We start from the raw sequence: 17,634 nt of genomic DNA, 5'->3' as shown, positions 1-17,634 counted from the left end.
TTACAGTATTCGAGCAAGTCAAAGCTGTGGACAAATGGTGGACAAAAAGCGGTGGACAATTAGACGCTTCCCTTTTTCTTTGTTTTTCTTTAACTTTGTTTTTGTCCTCTCCATTCCACAATTATTAAATTTCCTACCTTATCAAACAAGCCCATCAAAATTTATTATTGGCAGTTACTCAGCATTGACCATGTGAACAACCTAACAGTGCCATTATTTGAAGTTGAAAAAATATAAAAAAAAGATGCCCAAACATTCATTAACTGCCAACAAGGCATGGATGGGACTAGTCTCATTTTTTACTCTCTGCAAGCTTTAAAGAAAATGTTTTATTTTGGTTCCAGGTATGAGTGATATTCATGTTGTTAAATACAAATATTGCACAATATTATGGCTTGATTTTGTAATCATACATTAACAACGGTCGGAAGTTTTTTGCAGTAAAAATTAATAATATGACACCAGAATACCTACCAGGTCTTCAACATTGGAACGTTGACGACACCACATGTAGTTCTGAATTTTTTTTTATTTTTTGAGTAAAGGTTCGAAGTCAAAGCTACTCAACTATTTTAATACTATTATTATTACAATAAATAATTTTTTTCATCCGGGTTTTGACGTGTCTTTTTCACTATATCACAAATTAGTTCTTAAATGTAGTGCTGAATTTTGTGCGCGACTTGATCAAATCATATGACTTAGCTTTTGTGCGCGACTTGATCAAATCATATGACTTAGCCTCCGTATTAATCAATTATTATATATCCTCTTCAATGATAATTATCTTAAACAATTTGCAATTAATTAATAGGGGGAACTTCATGTATAACCCTAAAAAACTTTGAAATTATATATTCCATTCTAAAATTCCTTTTAAAAAAATGTCAGTTTTCTAATTAGTTGGTTTTCAAAGACAATTTTCATTTCTTTACTTATAACGCATACACAAGTGTGTCATTTATCTAAATGTCACTGTGTTTTGATCAAAGATAAAAAAATGAATCATTTATCATTGAAAACTGACCAATTAAAAGACTAACATTTTTTCTAAACATGTTACATATTTTGAACTTTTTAATCAAGGTCATACTGCATTTTTTTATAATTTTTTTATGAGTTTTAATAGAAAAGATAATAAAATAGACAAATTCATGAGTTTTTGAAATTTATAAGAATAAATATGATATGATGAATTCTAGAAGAGAAAGTACTTAATTTCGAAGTTTTGGAAGACTATACATGAAATTCTCCCTAATGACAAACATGGTCGGGTGCAAAATTTTGTTCATGTATGCTTACTTTCTTCCCGCCAGGCTTCCCCCCACCCAAAAAATATATATTAAAACCTGACCCCTTTTTTTCTCCAATAGCAGCTACTGAACTTTTACCATTTCTTTATAAACGAAAGCAGTCCACCCTTTCCTCACATCGCCTCTTACACAAGCAATGAGAATCGCCACCTAATTATCAAGCCTCTAACACGCCATTGTTCATCAACTCCGGAATTGCAATTTAATTTCCATTGTTTGAAGGCCTCTCTTAGATAAAAAAAAATGGTCTCGCCTGTACCTCCACCGCGATTTTTCTGGGGCGATCAACCGGAGGCCGAGTTCTACGCTTCTCAAGGCATAAAACACCATGAATCTTTCTACCAATCCTCTTACGGTCGCATCTTCACGCAATCCTTCCACCCAATTGATCGGGAAACAGGTGAAGATGTCCCGATCAAAGGTGTTGTTTTCATGACCCACGGCTATGGCTCTGACACCGGTTGGTTATTTCAGACCACGGCCATAGCATATGCCACGTGGGGGTATGCCGTATATTGTGCCGACCTTCTAGGTCACGGCAGATCCGACGGCATCCACGGTTACATAGGCGACTTTGAGGCCGCAGCTGGTGCTTCACTATCTTTCTTCCTCTCGGTGAGCAAAGACTCGGTGTATGCTGATTTACCGGCCTTTTTGTTCGGTGAGTCAATGGGTGGGGCTGCGACTATGATGATGTACTTGCAGTCCCCGCCTGATGTGTGGACGGGTGTGATTCTCTCGGCCCCGCTTTTCATCATTCCAGAAGACATGAAGCCATCTAAAGTGAGACTGTTTGTGTTCGGTTTGCTGTTGGGAATTGCCGAAACGTGGCAAGCTATGCCCGACAAGAAGATGGTTAGGAATTCGATCCGTGACCCTGAGAAGCTCCGCATCATGCTTGCCAATCCAAGGCGGTACATCGGCCCGCCCCGTGTCGGTACAATGCGGGAAATTGCACGTGTTACTGATTATTTGCAAACCAGCTTCACAACCGTTACCGTGCCATTCTTGGCTGTGCATGGTACGGCCGATGGAATCACGGCACCTGAGGGGTCAAAAATGTTGTATGAAAAGGCGAAGAGTAAAGATAAGAGCTTGATTCTGTATGACGGTTTCTACCACTCGCTGATACAAGGCGAATCCGAGGAGAACAGCAAGAAGGTTTTAGCAGATATGAGGGAATGGATCGATGAGCGTGTGAAGCGGTACGGATGCGGAATAACAAAAACTGTCAAGGCTGAGGAAATTGGGGTGGCCAAAGTGTCTGTCTCCGGCGAGTAGTGTATTTATTTTTATCTGGGTTTTAGAATTAGAATTATTTAAGGGTTAATTTTCTATCACCCTCCAAAACTTATTCAGTTTCCTATTTACCATTGTACTCTTTATTATATCTAATATATCCCTCAACTTTGATAATATTTTTATTTACCTATAGAGTTTATTATTCATTTATAACTATCGTCTAATTCATTTTTTTCCCATTATGCCCTTACACTTTCTCTATGATTTAAATAAACAAAAATCTAAGGAAACTGTTTTTTTAATATGCTTAATATTTGTGTGTATCACTGTGATAAAGTCTGAACCAAGCTCAATTTTGATACCGTTTCTAAAAATCAGCATTAGTTTGTGTGTTCAAAATTGACAGGCCGAATATATAAGATTCAACGAGTTTGAATTATTTTCTGCTGTATACCTTCATTTTTTTTTTTTTTTTTGAGGAAAATATAGGTGAGGCTCACATTTGATTTCATTAAAATTAGTTACATGTGTTTTGTAAAATACGTTGAAAATAAGGAACTCAAAACATTTGAGTAATAAAACGAAAAAGAAAAAATGTGGTAAACTCAAAACATGAAAAACATAAAATAATAAATTGTTGTCCTTAGTGCCTGTTTTGTTTGTGCTCCTCTTCAGTGATGGTATAATATCCTCTCTGGTACCGCCTGTGCCTTTTGGTTGGAACCGCCCAGTCTTGTTCCAGTGTTGATACCAGCTGCACCGTGATATTTGTGGGTACCAGAAATTGATTGGAATTCCTTCCTGAGGTGTAATGAACCGTGTACATATCACTTGGGCTTGTCCTTCTGCTGACATAGCACAATATTTCCAATTTTGATGAGGGACAAATTTGATAATTTTGATAAGACATTCTCATGTGTTGTACGGTGGTAGCCTCAATTGATCAAATATCTCATGTACCAGTTCATCCACTTTCTAGGCTTGATCTGAAAATCCTGGTGCACCTCTCCCACCATAATACAAATTGTGATATAAGCCTATCTGACCTTGCCTCTTTCTGTATTTGTCTGTGTGTGATTACTTGCGTCGGTGGTACCTGCAGGTCCACGATTGCTTTCCTGTTGGGTTCCTTTTGTGCCAGAATCATATAGAACTGCAGAGTTAAAGGGCATCTATTGAACATATGGTCAACTGTTTCATCGAACGACTTACAAAAGATGCACCAGTTTAGCATTTGAAATCCCCTTCTAGTTAAGTTCCCAATTGTCAGAATTTGATTTAGTGCCGCAAACCAGCCGAAACTTTCATTCTTAACTTCTTGACGGCATTATCAGTTCCCATACCTTGTGAGTGTCAGTGATCACAATTGGGCTTCTTTTGATCGCCGTGTACATGCTCTTGACTGTAAATAGTCTGGTATATGTACATGCTCTTGATCTCTTTTGATAGCTATGTAAGTACTCTTGATCGTGAAGTTACATTTTTATATTTTCTTTTATGAAACTATAGTCTTTACAAGACATAATCTTAAAGGGCGAACTTGAATCTTGTAATATCAAAATCAATAGACAAAAGAAATACTGATGAAGACTAAATTTGTTTGTGTCAGATACAAGATCTAACTAAGCAATAGAGAATCGCAATTGAACCAATTGAATGGTTACTTGAACGAATTTCTCAAATCAGACTCAGTTTGAGTAACAAGGATGAAGTATAAAAATGGAGGTGAAAAGAGAACAATTCATATTTTTTTCATTTCTTGATCCAAAACGGTACAGGAGTTGTCTATATATAGACGATACTGTAAAAGAAAGTAGAAAGCAAAAAGATACAATGAATTGCGCAAATGAATCGCGCCTTGCCATGTCAGCACACCCCGCTGACAATCGCTAACCAATTCTAACCGCTGCCACTAAAATCTTCACCATTCAGACCATCAATTGTCTTCTCCAGTTCCACTGCAACGGTCCCCACTTGACAGCCATTGTTTCCTTTATTTGCACTGAAAAAGATGTCATTATGGACTGGGCTGACTATCTCTCGGCCCCCTATTCCTCCCAAACTCTTCTCTTCCAACGGGTATTTTGACCAAGTCAAAATCGACGCTGTTCAATCCCATTTCAACTTCGTTTCCTGACAGTTTGGCACCCGTACAGTAGAGAGCAAGAACAATGTTGTACCATACAGTAGAGATCAAGAATAGGGCTGGACCGAAAAAAAAACAAGCTTGCAACGGAAAAAAATCTCACAGCCAAAAAACTTGCAAGGGAGCTGACGACAAGAAAAACAAGGACCCCACAGTAGAGACAGTAGGACAGGACATGGAGAGTAAGAATGATGGGGGAAGCGGAGAAACGAGGAGAACGAGGATCTGATCCACCAAATTTCATAATTAATAAAAAAAAAAATAGAAAAGGGTAATTTTGTTTTTTTTATCTTTTTAACCATAATAAATCAACAATTTTATTTTATTTAACTAGAGTATATTCCAGAGTTATTGTCTAAGGGGTAAAAAAGAAAGAATTTAAAGAGTTAAGAAATAAATTAGATAATTTCAAATGTTGAGAGGTAAATAAGAGATTAGAAAAGACTGTGAGAGTATATCAAAAATTAACCCTAGAATTAAACTTTTAAGTTGTTTCATAAAACTTTTTTTCTTTGTAACAAGAATATTTTGCACTTTGGGAACTGAATGTGCATGCGTTCCGTGATTTTTTTTGATAGGAAAATAAAAATTAAAAATATTAAAAATAAGAAAGGATGCATAGAAATTTTAAAAACAAGAAGGGGTACGCGGGACGCCATGCCAACTTCCAGTTCGACGAAAAAAAAATTAAAAAGCCATGGGACGCCATGGCAATATCTGGTTCAATTAAAAAAAACAGAAAAAAAAAACAATTCATGAAAACTGGGACGCCATTCCAATTCTTGTTGAAAATGTTTGAAAAGTTATCTCGGAGCCGTTTGTGAGCAAAGCACTCCATGTAACCAAAGAATCAACCGCCTTTGCTGTAGTTGCTAGATAATTTATGTGGATTTTAAATAATTAAGTTATCTTTTTGCAAATCATATATGATACGGTAATAAAAACACAAAATCCTCATCTTAGTGACTAAGAGCCAAGTTTTGTTTGGGGATTCAATTATTCTCCATGTAACCAAAGATATATTTGAAAAGTTAACTTTTCATGTTGAAAATGTTGGACCCAAGAATTAGAATGGCGTCCCAGTTTCTAAGAATTTTTTTTCTTTTTCATTGAACCAGACATTGCCATGGTGTCCCATGGCTTTTTAATTTTTTTTTCCCGTCAGACTGGAAGTTGGCATGGCGTCCCTCAGGAACGCCATGGGCCACGTACCCCTTCTTGTTTTTAAAATTTCTACGCATCCTTTCTTATTTTTAATAATTTTATTTTCCTATCAATAAAAATCACGGGCATGCGTTTGTTCAAAATTGGTAGACTTTTGTGCTTTTCTGGATTTAAAGTACAGGCTGGACTAGGGGTGGCAACGAACCGAACCGAACCGAACTTACCCTAGGTTTGAGTTTGGTTTGAATTAATTTCAAACTGAACCTGGTTTGATTCGTTTCGAACTGAACCCATTTCAAATCGAATTAATTGCGAACTATACATTTTTCGAATCAAACCCGAATCGAATCACGAACTAAATTATTTTTTAGCAGCCCTGGTTATACTGGTAGTTTATACATTAATTTTTTCTCGCAGGACAAAATTCACATGGCTTCTTTTTACCGGTATGAACTATGAAATGAGTGTTTTTAAGTTGAAAAATTGTTCATGAAAAAATACATTAGAGACAGCTTTCCTGGTATGAACTATGAGAGACGACCGAAGAGAGATGATAGACAGTCATCTAGGCCGGAGAGAGGAGTGACAGCCGGAGAGACAGCCAGTCGCCGAGAGCGTCGGCTAGATTTTAGAGCTAGAGGGAGAGTGATGAGTTAGGGAGAGGTGGAGTTGAGATTTGAGAACGAGGGAGTGTCGGTTAAGTTAAATTATGACTCTCTATCTTGGATTTTAATTTCATCAGGTAAATGGACGGCCGATGTTATTATGAGATTCGAACCATAAAAGTAACCGAACCCATTTCGATCGAACCAGGCTAGGTTTGAGTTTGGTTTGAATTAATTTCGAACCGAACTTGGTTTGGTTCGTTTCAATTCGAACCCATTTCAAATCGAATTAAACTCGAATCAAACCTGAATCGAATCACGAACTATGAATTTTTTTGCCAGCCCTAGGCTGGACCAATGCGTTATTTTTTTATCCGATATAAATACATGCAATTTGTAGAGCGGTAGGTGATCGGCCATTTTTATTAATATCTCAAAAAAATGTTAATTTTAAAAATAACACCGCATTGGATTTTTTTTTCATAAATGCCCCGACCGCTAGGCCCACGGACGGCCCCAAAAAGCCACCAGACCGCCCCCTGCAGAGGCGGACCACACCTCTGCCAGACTGCCCGGGCCAGGGGCGGTCCTCTTTTTTTTTTTAGAGAATTTTAATAATTTTATGAAGAAAATGAATATTGCCCTTGAATGCAACTAGTTTAGATGGATCAGAGTAAAAATTAAATAGAATCTGCCAGTATTTTTTATCTTGTAAAACCCAGGGATGGTTTTGCTTGTCTTAGAAATGAATTATTTAAATTTTCAATGGTAGTTCACTCTCGTTGTAATTATCAGGTTCGGCAAACCTTATTTTCAAATTAACCTGATCTCATCTTTACAAATAGCACGAGTATAACATGCGATCTGTTTGACGAACATATGCATAATCTTGTGTTATTTGTTAATTTGAACCAAACATAAAACATATCAAGAAAGCTACCATTCTACAATATAAAAAGGGGCTTGTTGCTTCTTGTAGTCTAACATTTAATTAAATGACTCCCAAAAATATTGTAAGGTACCTTACACTTTAATTTTGATTAAGTAATGAAAAAACTAATTTATTTAAAAAAATTCTTTAGTACATGATTCACGAATAGTAATGTACTTCCAAAAACTTTTGAGAATTAAAACTCACGAATAAAGATACTTTTTTTAGAAGAACAAATAATGATACTTTAAATCAGTATTATAAAAAGCGACTGTTTAGACTAATTAACCGGCTGATAATTAGTCGTTGGCGACAATCAAACTATCACAGATTTTTCTGACTAATCGGTCGATTATTTATGATTATGACCGATTATTCCTGATTAATTGCTTGACAGTACCAGTCCGTCCAACAAGCGCATACCATTATTACAACTTAAACTTCAAATAACAAAAATGAGTTTATAAAAAAAAATGAGTTTATGTATACATATATATATACATGTATTATATACACCATTATTACAACTTAAACTTAAACTTCATTATATATACATATGAGGAGGGTTCAAATGCACCCAAATTTTTGTGCACCCAAATGCACCCTATCTTTTAAATTCTTTTTCTCCGTTTTCAAAGTTCAAATAGTCAATCCGAACCGTTAGATGCGATCTATATATTAAGATGTGCTTGGAGACCAAATTTTACATTTTTTGGAATTTGTTTACTATTTATTAAACCACTTTGAAAATCGTTGATCCAATGGTCCAGAAAATGTAAAATCAGCGATTTTCAAAGTGGCTTAATAAATAGTAAACAAATTTCAAAAAATGTAAAATTTGGTCTCCAAGCACATCTTAATATATAGATCGCATCTAACGGTTCGGATTGACTATTTGGACTTTGAAAACGGAGAAAAAAAATTTGAAAGATAGGGTGCATTTGGGTGCACAAAAATTTGGGTGCATTTGAACCCTCCTCTATACATATATATATACATTTATTATATTATATATACATATACATATATTACATTATATATACATATATTATAAAAAAAAAAAACTCAAACGATGTTTATAAATAAAATACCGATCGTTGTATACCTACCGAAAACTTAAATTGAATTTTTGAGGTACTAAACGACGTTTTTTTGAAATTATTATGATTCCAATACCTGGGGATGACCTCTTGGGTGATATTTGGATCCTTCTTGTCTTCCCCTTTCTGAAAAGTGGTCATACGCACAAATTTGACTTTCCTAGCCAAAGTTATGGATGTTTGAAGTTTTTTCGAAAGTTAAACTTTGGAAGTTCATAACTAACTGTAGAAAAATCCAAATAAATTGAAATTTGTGTCAATTTTGTGTATTTTTGAATGCTCTACATGTTGGTATAATCACTTTTTCAATTTGATCCATGTATTAGTCCAGACTTGCTGATTTACCGAAAAGGTCAAATTTGATGTTTTTAGTGCTTGGCTGCTGAGTTTGGACTTGGTACTATACCAGATGTCAGTCTAGGGTGCATTGTGCATGGACTGATATCTAATTTGAGATTTTAATATATTTTAGTATCTCTAAACTACTATTTTAGTAGCTCTAAACTACTATTTTAGTATTAGAAATAAAGAGAAGAAGATCAACTAGCTGTTAGAGGTTGAAAATTTTTGAATCAATGCCAAGTCCTTAATTAGTGTTATCTTTAAACTTGTGATATCCAATTGACAAATCAAATTAAAGTTATAAAAAGTTACAACATTACTTCAAAATATTAAGATCTCTAAAAAAAAAAAAAAAAGAGGACTGTTGGCCTACCCCTGCAGGGGGCAGTCTGGTAGGGGTGTGGCCCGCCTCTGCAGGGGGGGTCTGGTGGCTTTTTTGGACCGCCCGTGGGCCCAACGGTCGGGGAATTTATGAAAAAAAAAACTTAATGCGGGGTTATTTTTAAAATTAACTTTTTTTTTGGGTATTAATAAAAATGGTCGGTAGGTGATCACCACCAGAAAATTGAGGTCAATTTTTCTCTTAAATAGCAAAAGGGATTTTAGAAAATAACTTCCTAATGTTCCTAACTTCATTTTTCATGTAAATTAATTTTGTGTATAATTTCTCAAAAAAAAAAAAAATTGTGTACGGGAAAGACCAATGCAGTTCACAAAACAAACGGATAAAATTAGTTTATATTGTAAGCTAACATATGCAATTTAAAAATGAAACAATACATTGACAATCACAATAACTGAAAATATCATTATTAAGATAAAAAATAAATTTTAGTTTATTATTTTTAGTTTTGATAAATACAATATTAAATTTGGTACAATTTAATAATTGATAAACACATTATTGATAAAATCATTATCAAATTGAAAAAAAAAAAAATATGACAATATACAGGCAATGTCTATAATTTTTAGATTCATTGTTATTTTTTAATTTTAATAGTTTATGGCCGTTACATTAAATAAGTTGGTCGCGGATATAACTACTATTGAATTTTCTAAGGAAAATAAAAAATTTGGTATAATTTATTGCTTTGTACGTTTTTTGTTTTTTTTTTGTTTTTATTTCAAAGCCCGTGGGCAAATACAGCAAGATCCCTATTACACATTGCAAACATCCAGAGATGAAATAGAAAAGCCCTATTGTTACTGGTACCTAAACAAGACCAGTATCAGTTCCCAAACAAAGGAAAGGTATGCCCCTGACAGTCCCAGCCCCTCTCTCTAGCAAGATAATTTTGCAACATCTGACAATTGGGATGAATCTGTTAGAAAAGTGCAAATAGGCCCTCCCCATAATCTGATTTCTGGCATTGCCTCTTTCATTGCCAATGCTTCAGCATGTAGGGGAGAACAGGCATCCAAGCTGACTGACATGTATTTGAGTAGTTCCCCATTGCGGAAAATTGCATACCCCACTCCTCCCTTGCTCAATTGGTGGTACGAGCCATCAGTATAGCAAACTAGCTCTTGCTGTTCCTGTAGGTGAGGCCCGTTTTGGTGTTGTGGAAGCTGTCTCTTGGTTGTAGTTGCCGCGATCATGGATTCGGTTGAGATTCTAGTCAGAAACGTCATGAACCCTTCCCTGCTTGGATTGTCTGCGGCATACGCCCTCCCATTTCTACACCTCCAGATCAACCACAGACAGTTTGCAAGGTAGGTCTATTGTTCCTCATCCATCACCAGTCGTAAGTTATAGAACACCTCTTGTAATGTACCAGTAAGGTAGCCTGAGCTTAGCTGAAGCGGCCTGGTAAACCAGCACATGCGAATAAAGGGGCAATGAAAAGCAAAATGCATGACATCCTCCTCCATATCCCCACATGTTGCACAGTAAGGGTATCCCCTTCCTGTTCTAGTGTTTAGAATCTTACTCAGAGGCAAAGCATTATGTAGAAGTTTCCACAGGAGTAGGCGAACTCTTGGCACAATTTCTCCATATTGCCACACCGAGTCCCAGACCTCTTTCCTGACCTGACTCGTATTTTGAGAAGGCTGAGCCAGTTTACCATAAGCTTTCTTGACTGAGTAATGCCCGTTAGCTGCTGGTGTGAAAATCAAGGTATCATGTCCCGCGTCCTGTACTGGCAGCTTTGCACTTGCCAGTATATGCATACACGCTCATTAATTTTCGAGACATCCCAAGTATTGGATTCACTTACCACCAAATCAGCTACGACCATATTCCTTTGTTCCCGTCCTACAGGCCTTGTCAGTATCATACCTTGGCACCATGGTTGGGCAAATACTGTACAGGTTCTGCCATTTTGGATTATCTCAACTGATCATTGGGCTCAGTTTTACTCTCAACAGCATCAAACTTTTCCAAAAGGCTGAGCACCGATACGAACGTTTGCATGACCGCAGTTCACTTCTAGATAAGTACTTCGCCCGAATCAATTGGGCCTACTGTGCATCAGAGCCACTTGCCAATTTCCATAAAAATTTCATGGTCATTGCCTCATTAATAATAGCCAAGTCTTTGATTCTGAGACCCCCATGCCCTTTGGTGCCGTTATCTTACTCCAAGCAACATATGCCATATCCGATATTATCTGCGCTATGACCCGCTTTGGCAATATGATGGTTGCCATGTGGTAAATCGGAAGTGACTAGAGAACAGATTTAATAAGAACACAGCATTTAATGCGGGCACATGAGTCATGCGTGTTTTATTTCTTTACTTCTTTTGACAGTAAATGACGGAATATGCAATTGGAAAACAGAGATTGAAAACTTGAGATTGCTGACTGCTTGTAATGATGTAATCACAATGGTGCCTTTTAATTTTACTGTTACTGTTGGATCAGCGATTTTTTTCAAAGTGACTTAATAAATAGTAAAATATATTCCAAAAAAATGTAAAATTTGGTCTCCAAGTACATATTAATATGGAGAACAAGATGAATGGTTTGGATCAATTATTCTGACTTTAAATCCGGTGATTCATAGTCCAATATACAAAAATGTTTGTGCATTACAATGTAGAGTAGCCTTACTCTTTTTTAATAATACTTATATATTTTTTTAGTAAACATCCAATCTAATCTGTATCCGTATCCATATCACGTATTTTGCTTGTTCATTTAGAAAAGTAAAAATTTTGTTTGACAAAATAATAATTGAAATAGTGAAATGATGGGTTGTACTAAATAACAATAAAAAAAACAACAACAATAATATTATTAATTAATTAATTATAATTGTAGTTATACTATGATGATAATAACAATCATATTGATGATAATATATAAATAATAATAATATTTTGAGTGAGGCTATGATAATATACACATTACCAACTGATCTGTGGAATGGATCCATGTCTTTATTTTGCACAAATATGATACTTATTATGTCAAAAGTAATAATTTTTTTTGTATGGAAGATGGCATGTCAAAAATTTAGATAATACTCTTTTGTAAATATTAAATAATTGAATATTCTTACTTTCAACCTTTACTTAAAAAGAACGATGCTTAACATGTTACATTTTTTCGTGCTTACGATATAATTTTCTTTCTTACTACTCTCATTCATATTCATTATGGCAGCAGCTATTTTTTTGTGTTTTTTTCAACATCAAGTTATTTTCTGCACCCACACATTTCCGCGAACAACTGGCGACTACGCTGCCACGATTGCAGATCACTGGCCAGGGAAAAAAATGATAGAGAATTGCATCTATCCCTAACAAAGCATTACATTTTTCTCTTACAGTAATTATATACTTCTGCTCCAAAAATACAAAGAAGTTCAAAACGAATTCTTATTTTTTACCCAATTACCCTCTTTAGTTTCTTTCAATTTTACAGAAAAGAAGGATTTGGTGAAATCCGAGGGTCAATTAGCAGGTCATGCGGTACATATTAAGTTAAGGAGTACATAATCTACTTTACATTTATCATGGGTTTAACCTGAAAATTCCATCAATTAATTTTCAGTTAAACACCACAAGTGACCGAGGACACGCTCGCTGGACAATCAAATGGCCGTAACAGTATCCAGCCACCTATCTCGGCCGATATCAGCAGGCATACAACGACAGCATGTACGCTGCGCTCCAACCGGTACAGCTCTTCTTCGCGTTCCCCACTCGTACCGTAAACAAAGTCCAGTGCTCCGAAAGAGCCTGGTACAACAACAAAGTCCGACAGAATCAGTGGATGTCAAACAACTGGTACAGTTCTTGTACGACGACTTACCGCATTTATTTGATGAACAAGGCATCGACCGCTCCATGTATGACGAACGGGTCCGGTTTCGCGACCCTATAACAAAGCATGATACCATTGATGGGTATTTGTTTAATATTAAGTTGTTGAAGGTGCTCTTTGAGCCTGATTTCCAGCTCCACAGTGTAAAACAGGTGTGTAATTTGACGCCTTTAAGGTGTTTGCACTAATGCTTGTGTGGAAAGGTTGATTTGTTGGGCTTTTGGCAACCTACACCAAATATGCTAGCCATTTGTAAATAACAAATTAACAATCAATGCTCATATATATGCAACTAATACCCATGTAACACCTAATGCTATTTATTTATTTATTTTATTGTGCAATAAATGTTGCTATCAAGTTTGGAATAATTATACATACCGCCAAATATCAATTACTGGGCCCTGATTTAGGTGAACTACAATAGCAAAGAAATCCATGCTTCAGGCACATTTAATTTTTAAAGCTGGCCTTCTGTCTGCTCCCTTTGTGAGAATTTGACTCTTTTAAGTTTTTGAGCTACCAGTGGTTGGTAATTTAATTAATTGAAGATGGGGTCCAATTAAAGAAATTTGATTTAGACAGGACCATATGAGATAACGACTAGATGGACAATGGTTATGAAGTTTGTTCTGCTTCCCTGGAAGCCCGAGTTAGTTTTCACCGGCATCTCGATCATGGGCATCAATCCTCAGACTGAGAAGTTTTGTAGTCACGTGGTTAGTTTTAACATTCTAGCCTCAGATTAGTATGTATTATTTATATTCTTGCTGCGTAGCATGTCATCAATGTAAGTGTTAGGTGCGTATTTTGATACCTATATGTATGTATAGTACAATTTGTTCCAAACCTCTACTGTCTATTTTGGTTGCTTCCTGTATAAACCAGAAGTAGATTTAATTGAAGTTATTTTGGCAAAAATGGGCCAAAATCTCTATTGCACAGCTAAGGACTAATTGAGACTAATCACGACTTGATTGTTAGTTGGTATTGGCTCACCACATACTTTAATTTCAGTGTCAGTCCTTACACCATGAAGTTTCCAGTCACTTTATCACTTTTTTAAGTTTGTATTGTTGTAGAAGCATTTAACTAACTGCAATGCAATCTTTATGGAACATGCTATCACAATCTAGGAATTTTGCAGAGGATTTTCCACACCCATTTTTGCATCATATTTTTCCATCCCACTCCCCCAACACTCACCCCCACACACACGGAATATGAAGCTTCCTTACCAGAGGAGTTAAGTTTAGGTGGAAATTAATTGGCATTAATCTGCAGACCCAGAAACTTTCTTATTTGTATACTAAATGTTAATCCTAGATGGTTACAAATTCTATCCCACGGGTCTTTTGTCCTTTCATTTCTTGTTTGTGTATCAGAATGGTGGAAAAATAATCAAGATTCTCATAATAGTGAGAGTTTTCTCCTTTCATTTCTTGTTTGTGTTTTAATAGGAAAAAGGATATTGAGGATAAACAGGATTGAATTAAGGGTGTATTGGGGTTAACTAAAGAGTAATCAATGCTTAATTGCACTATTGAAAAGTTATTCCCTGCATCTACCTCCCTGTGCAATTCTTATCATTTAGAATCTTGTAGTGAGGATGAGTTTGTTTATATGGATAGGAGGATTACTTTAAGCTTCTTACACTTATTTTTAATTATTTAAAATTTAAAACCAATACAAAGGGGTCCGATACACATAGCAGTCAAGTGTTGACAAGTGCTGCTAAATACAGAGGTGGATTTAGTAAGTGATAATGGGGGTCAATCGACCCCCATTTATTTTCAAAAATTTTGGGCTTATACATGATTTTCTATATATTTTAGAGTAAAATGTTACGGGAATAAATATTTTATATGATTGACCCCCATTCACGTTTGACCCATAGCTTGAAATTCTGGCTCTGCCCCTGGCTATATGCACGTACCAGTCATGCTTGATTGCTTGTTTGGGTGATCTTGGATATTCTTCATACACTAACCAAATTATGTTAACGAACCTAGTAATAATTTCATAATCAATAATCTTTACAATCCTGAAATTTTTTCTTTTAACTGTTATTAGGATATTTGGGATTCAATAGACAACAATGAGTATTTCTCTTTTGAAGGCTTGGTGGATGTTCTAAAGAAGGTACTGTTGATTCTATTGTAGTTAACTGAACAATTGTAATCCCAGATCTTGAAACTGAACCAGCTAGGCTCAGTACTGAATAAATAGCCTGATTTGCTCAAGTATGGAATGAATATATTGGTATGTCGATGCTACCAGGTTTCCACAGACATGCGTGGAACTTTACAAATGGAACTTATAGGGCCTTTATGTTTATTTTTCTTTTTATTTGTAGCTGAGAATTTACAAGACCCCTGACTTGGACACGCCAAAGTATCAGATACTGAAGAGAACCGCAAATTACGAGGTCTGCTCAAAATGAATTCTTTATATGTATTTCAATTAATCCTCTTGTTGAAATTAAAGAATACAAAATTTGACTTACCCAGAATTATTATAAACAGGACTGACATTGATCTTCTCTTCCAAAGATTACACCGTAGAATATGGAACATTCATTGCACCTATATTATTTCCCTGTAATAATTAGTTATCGTGTAACTTGTATAATATATAGGTGAGAAAATATGCCCCATTTTTGGTAGTTGAATCAAAAGGAGACAAACTTTCAGGCTCCTCGGGATTTAACAATATTACTGGGTTAGCAACTTTGCTTATACAATGTTTCACATGATATTTTCCTGTTTTTATCAAATTTGTTAGGAGTTTTATTGGCCAACCAAAGGCTGAACATATCACATATCCCATTATAAGATGAGAAGTAGCCTGCATACCATCACTTTCCTTTATATCACATAATCCTGTAAACCATAGTGATTTTTCTATCCATTTGATCCATGAAAATATTCATACATCTCACTTCCATTAGCTTTAAAAATTTCAAACTTCCCATGATTTATGATACTATAATTCTTTGTTGAGAAATTGGAGAGCTGGATGATATATGCAGCCTTTTCAATGGGTTTATGAGATACTTCTTTTGTTGCAATAGTATACAACGTACGTTGTGGATTTATGATGCATCAGTGATTTTTTTAAAATCATTTTTTTTTCAACATTCTAGGTACATATTTGGTAATAATTCTTCATCTGAAAAGATACGTATGACTACTCCAGTGTTCACTCAGGCATCAGATGACACTCTGTCAGATGTTTCTATAAAAATTGTTCTACCTCTCGACAAAGATTTGAACAGGTACATTCTAATATGACAATGTTGCAGTTTTCTCCTTTAGTTAAAAATGTACCGATTTCTCTCCATACACTTTTGACTATTCTAAGTAGTTGTTTTTAGTTTTTTTATAAATGTTATTGTTTTAGTTAATACATGATTAAAATACAGAGAATGGGAGTTATTAAGATGGCTTTTTTTATTTTGGAAAATAAAAAGATGAGTCTGTAAAGACATTCATGGGGCATGTCCACCTTACTCTTCTAAATACCACTTTGTAGCACCATCCCTTATAGTGCTAGAATAGAGGATTGCCAAACTGATCCTGAAAATAAAGTTTAAAATTTTGCCCATGCCACTATAATCAAAGTTTTGACACCTTGCAAAATGACACTGTTTAATTTAACCAGTAGAAGATATATACCACTGCCCCTTTTCTTCCACAATGACTTCAATAACTAAACCAAACTATGCCTTCCATTTTGTAAAATATTTATTTTGAGAAAATAGTGAAGCAAAAGGGGAAAGTTTGGGTATGATAACTGAGAAGTTACTGTGTGTAGAATACGTCTTGTAGGGTCACCTATCTCATATTATTCAGGGATATGCCAGTGTAAATTTTAAGGTTTTGTATACATAAATTTTAAGGTTTTGTAGAGCTAATCCAAACCCACCAGATTGCTTAGCTTAGGATAGGATTTTTTTATTTTTGTTATTATTATTATTATCAGTTTGCCTGCTCCAAATGGGGAAGAGGTTAAGATAAGAAAGACGGAAGTCAGCATCGCAGCTGTTAAGAAGTTCAGTGGAAAACCCACTGAAGAGGTGGTAAAAAGTAAAGAAAAGGATTTACGGTCGGCACTTCTTAAAGATGGATTGAAGCCTGAGAAAGGTTGTTTGCTCGCTCGGTACAATGACCCCAGAACATCAGCTTTTGTCATGGTATATTTTATGTTTTGTTTTACCTATGAATTATTGTCTATTAGATAAAGCATGTTTCTGATTCTGTGTTTATATAAATTTAATTTGTTTCTGTGATTACAGAGGAATGAAGTGCTGATACAATTAAATGACTTTACACTGGAGTAGTACGGTGAAGAATTTTTTGAGGTGCATTTCATATTATTGTCTATAAGCTCTTGCTGACATTTTCATGAATGAACCATAAATAGCTTCAACCTAACATACTGTAGCTATTAAGATTTGTTAATAGAACGAAGTTGATGTTTTCTAGAGAAATTTATATATATACCATAGAGGA

At 35.3% G+C, this 17,634-nt stretch overlaps 1 protein-coding gene and 1 pseudogene across 5 annotated transcripts; both read left to right on the top strand.

The window, feature by feature from the left end:
- Positions 1 to 1,387: 1,387 nt before the first annotated feature.
- LOC144572040 (caffeoylshikimate esterase pseudogene) lies at positions 1,388 to 2,634 on the top strand (annotated as a pseudogene). The gene has a single exon (XR_013517660.1). The product of XR_013517660.1 is annotated as a caffeoylshikimate esterase pseudogene (transcript).
- A 9,965-nt stretch (positions 2,635 to 12,599) lies between these two features.
- On the top strand, positions 12,600 to 17,634 carry HBP5 (SOUL heme-binding family protein). Of its 4 annotated transcripts, none has more exons than XM_078321041.1 (9): positions 12,600 to 12,757; positions 12,848 to 13,272; positions 13,702 to 13,839; positions 15,194 to 15,262; positions 15,477 to 15,548; positions 15,759 to 15,841; positions 16,266 to 16,397; positions 17,105 to 17,315; positions 17,418 to 17,634. In XM_078321041.1, the coding sequence occupies exons 2-9, from the start codon at positions 12,892 to 12,894 to the stop codon at positions 17,460 to 17,462; spliced, it is 1,131 nt and encodes a 376-aa protein (XP_078177167.1). In that variant the 5' UTR covers positions 12,600 to 12,757; positions 12,848 to 12,891; the 3' UTR covers positions 17,463 to 17,634. The 4 variants fall into 4 exon arrangements, with proteins under 4 accessions (XP_078177167.1, XP_078177169.1, XP_078177168.1 ...); XM_078321042.1 differs by having other exon boundaries at positions 12,605 to 12,765; XM_078321044.1 differs by lacking the exon at positions 12,600 to 12,757 and having other exon boundaries at positions 13,017 to 13,272; positions 13,706 to 13,839.

The sequence above is a fragment of the Carex rostrata genome, chromosome 19, assembly GCF_964058835.1.
Source record: "Carex rostrata chromosome 19, lpCarRost1.2, whole genome shotgun sequence".
Taxonomy (NCBI): Eukaryota; Viridiplantae; Streptophyta; class Magnoliopsida; order Poales; family Cyperaceae; genus Carex; species Carex rostrata.
This window is presented reverse-complemented; position numbering and strand designations above follow the sequence as displayed.

Excerpts from the sequence above, each read along its gene's own strand:
- HBP5 (XM_078321041.1), top strand. The coding sequence starts at position 12,892 with ATGGCCGTAACAGTATCCAGCCACCTATCTCGGCCGATATCAGCAGGC. Across the intron at positions 13,840-15,193 it reads AGAAGTTTTGTAGTCACGTG|GATATTTGGGATTCAATAGA; the intron begins GTTAGTTTTAAC and ends AACTGTTATTAG. Across the intron at positions 15,549-15,758 it reads AGAGAACCGCAAATTACGAG|GTGAGAAAATATGCCCCATT; the intron begins GTCTGCTCAAAA and ends TATAATATATAG.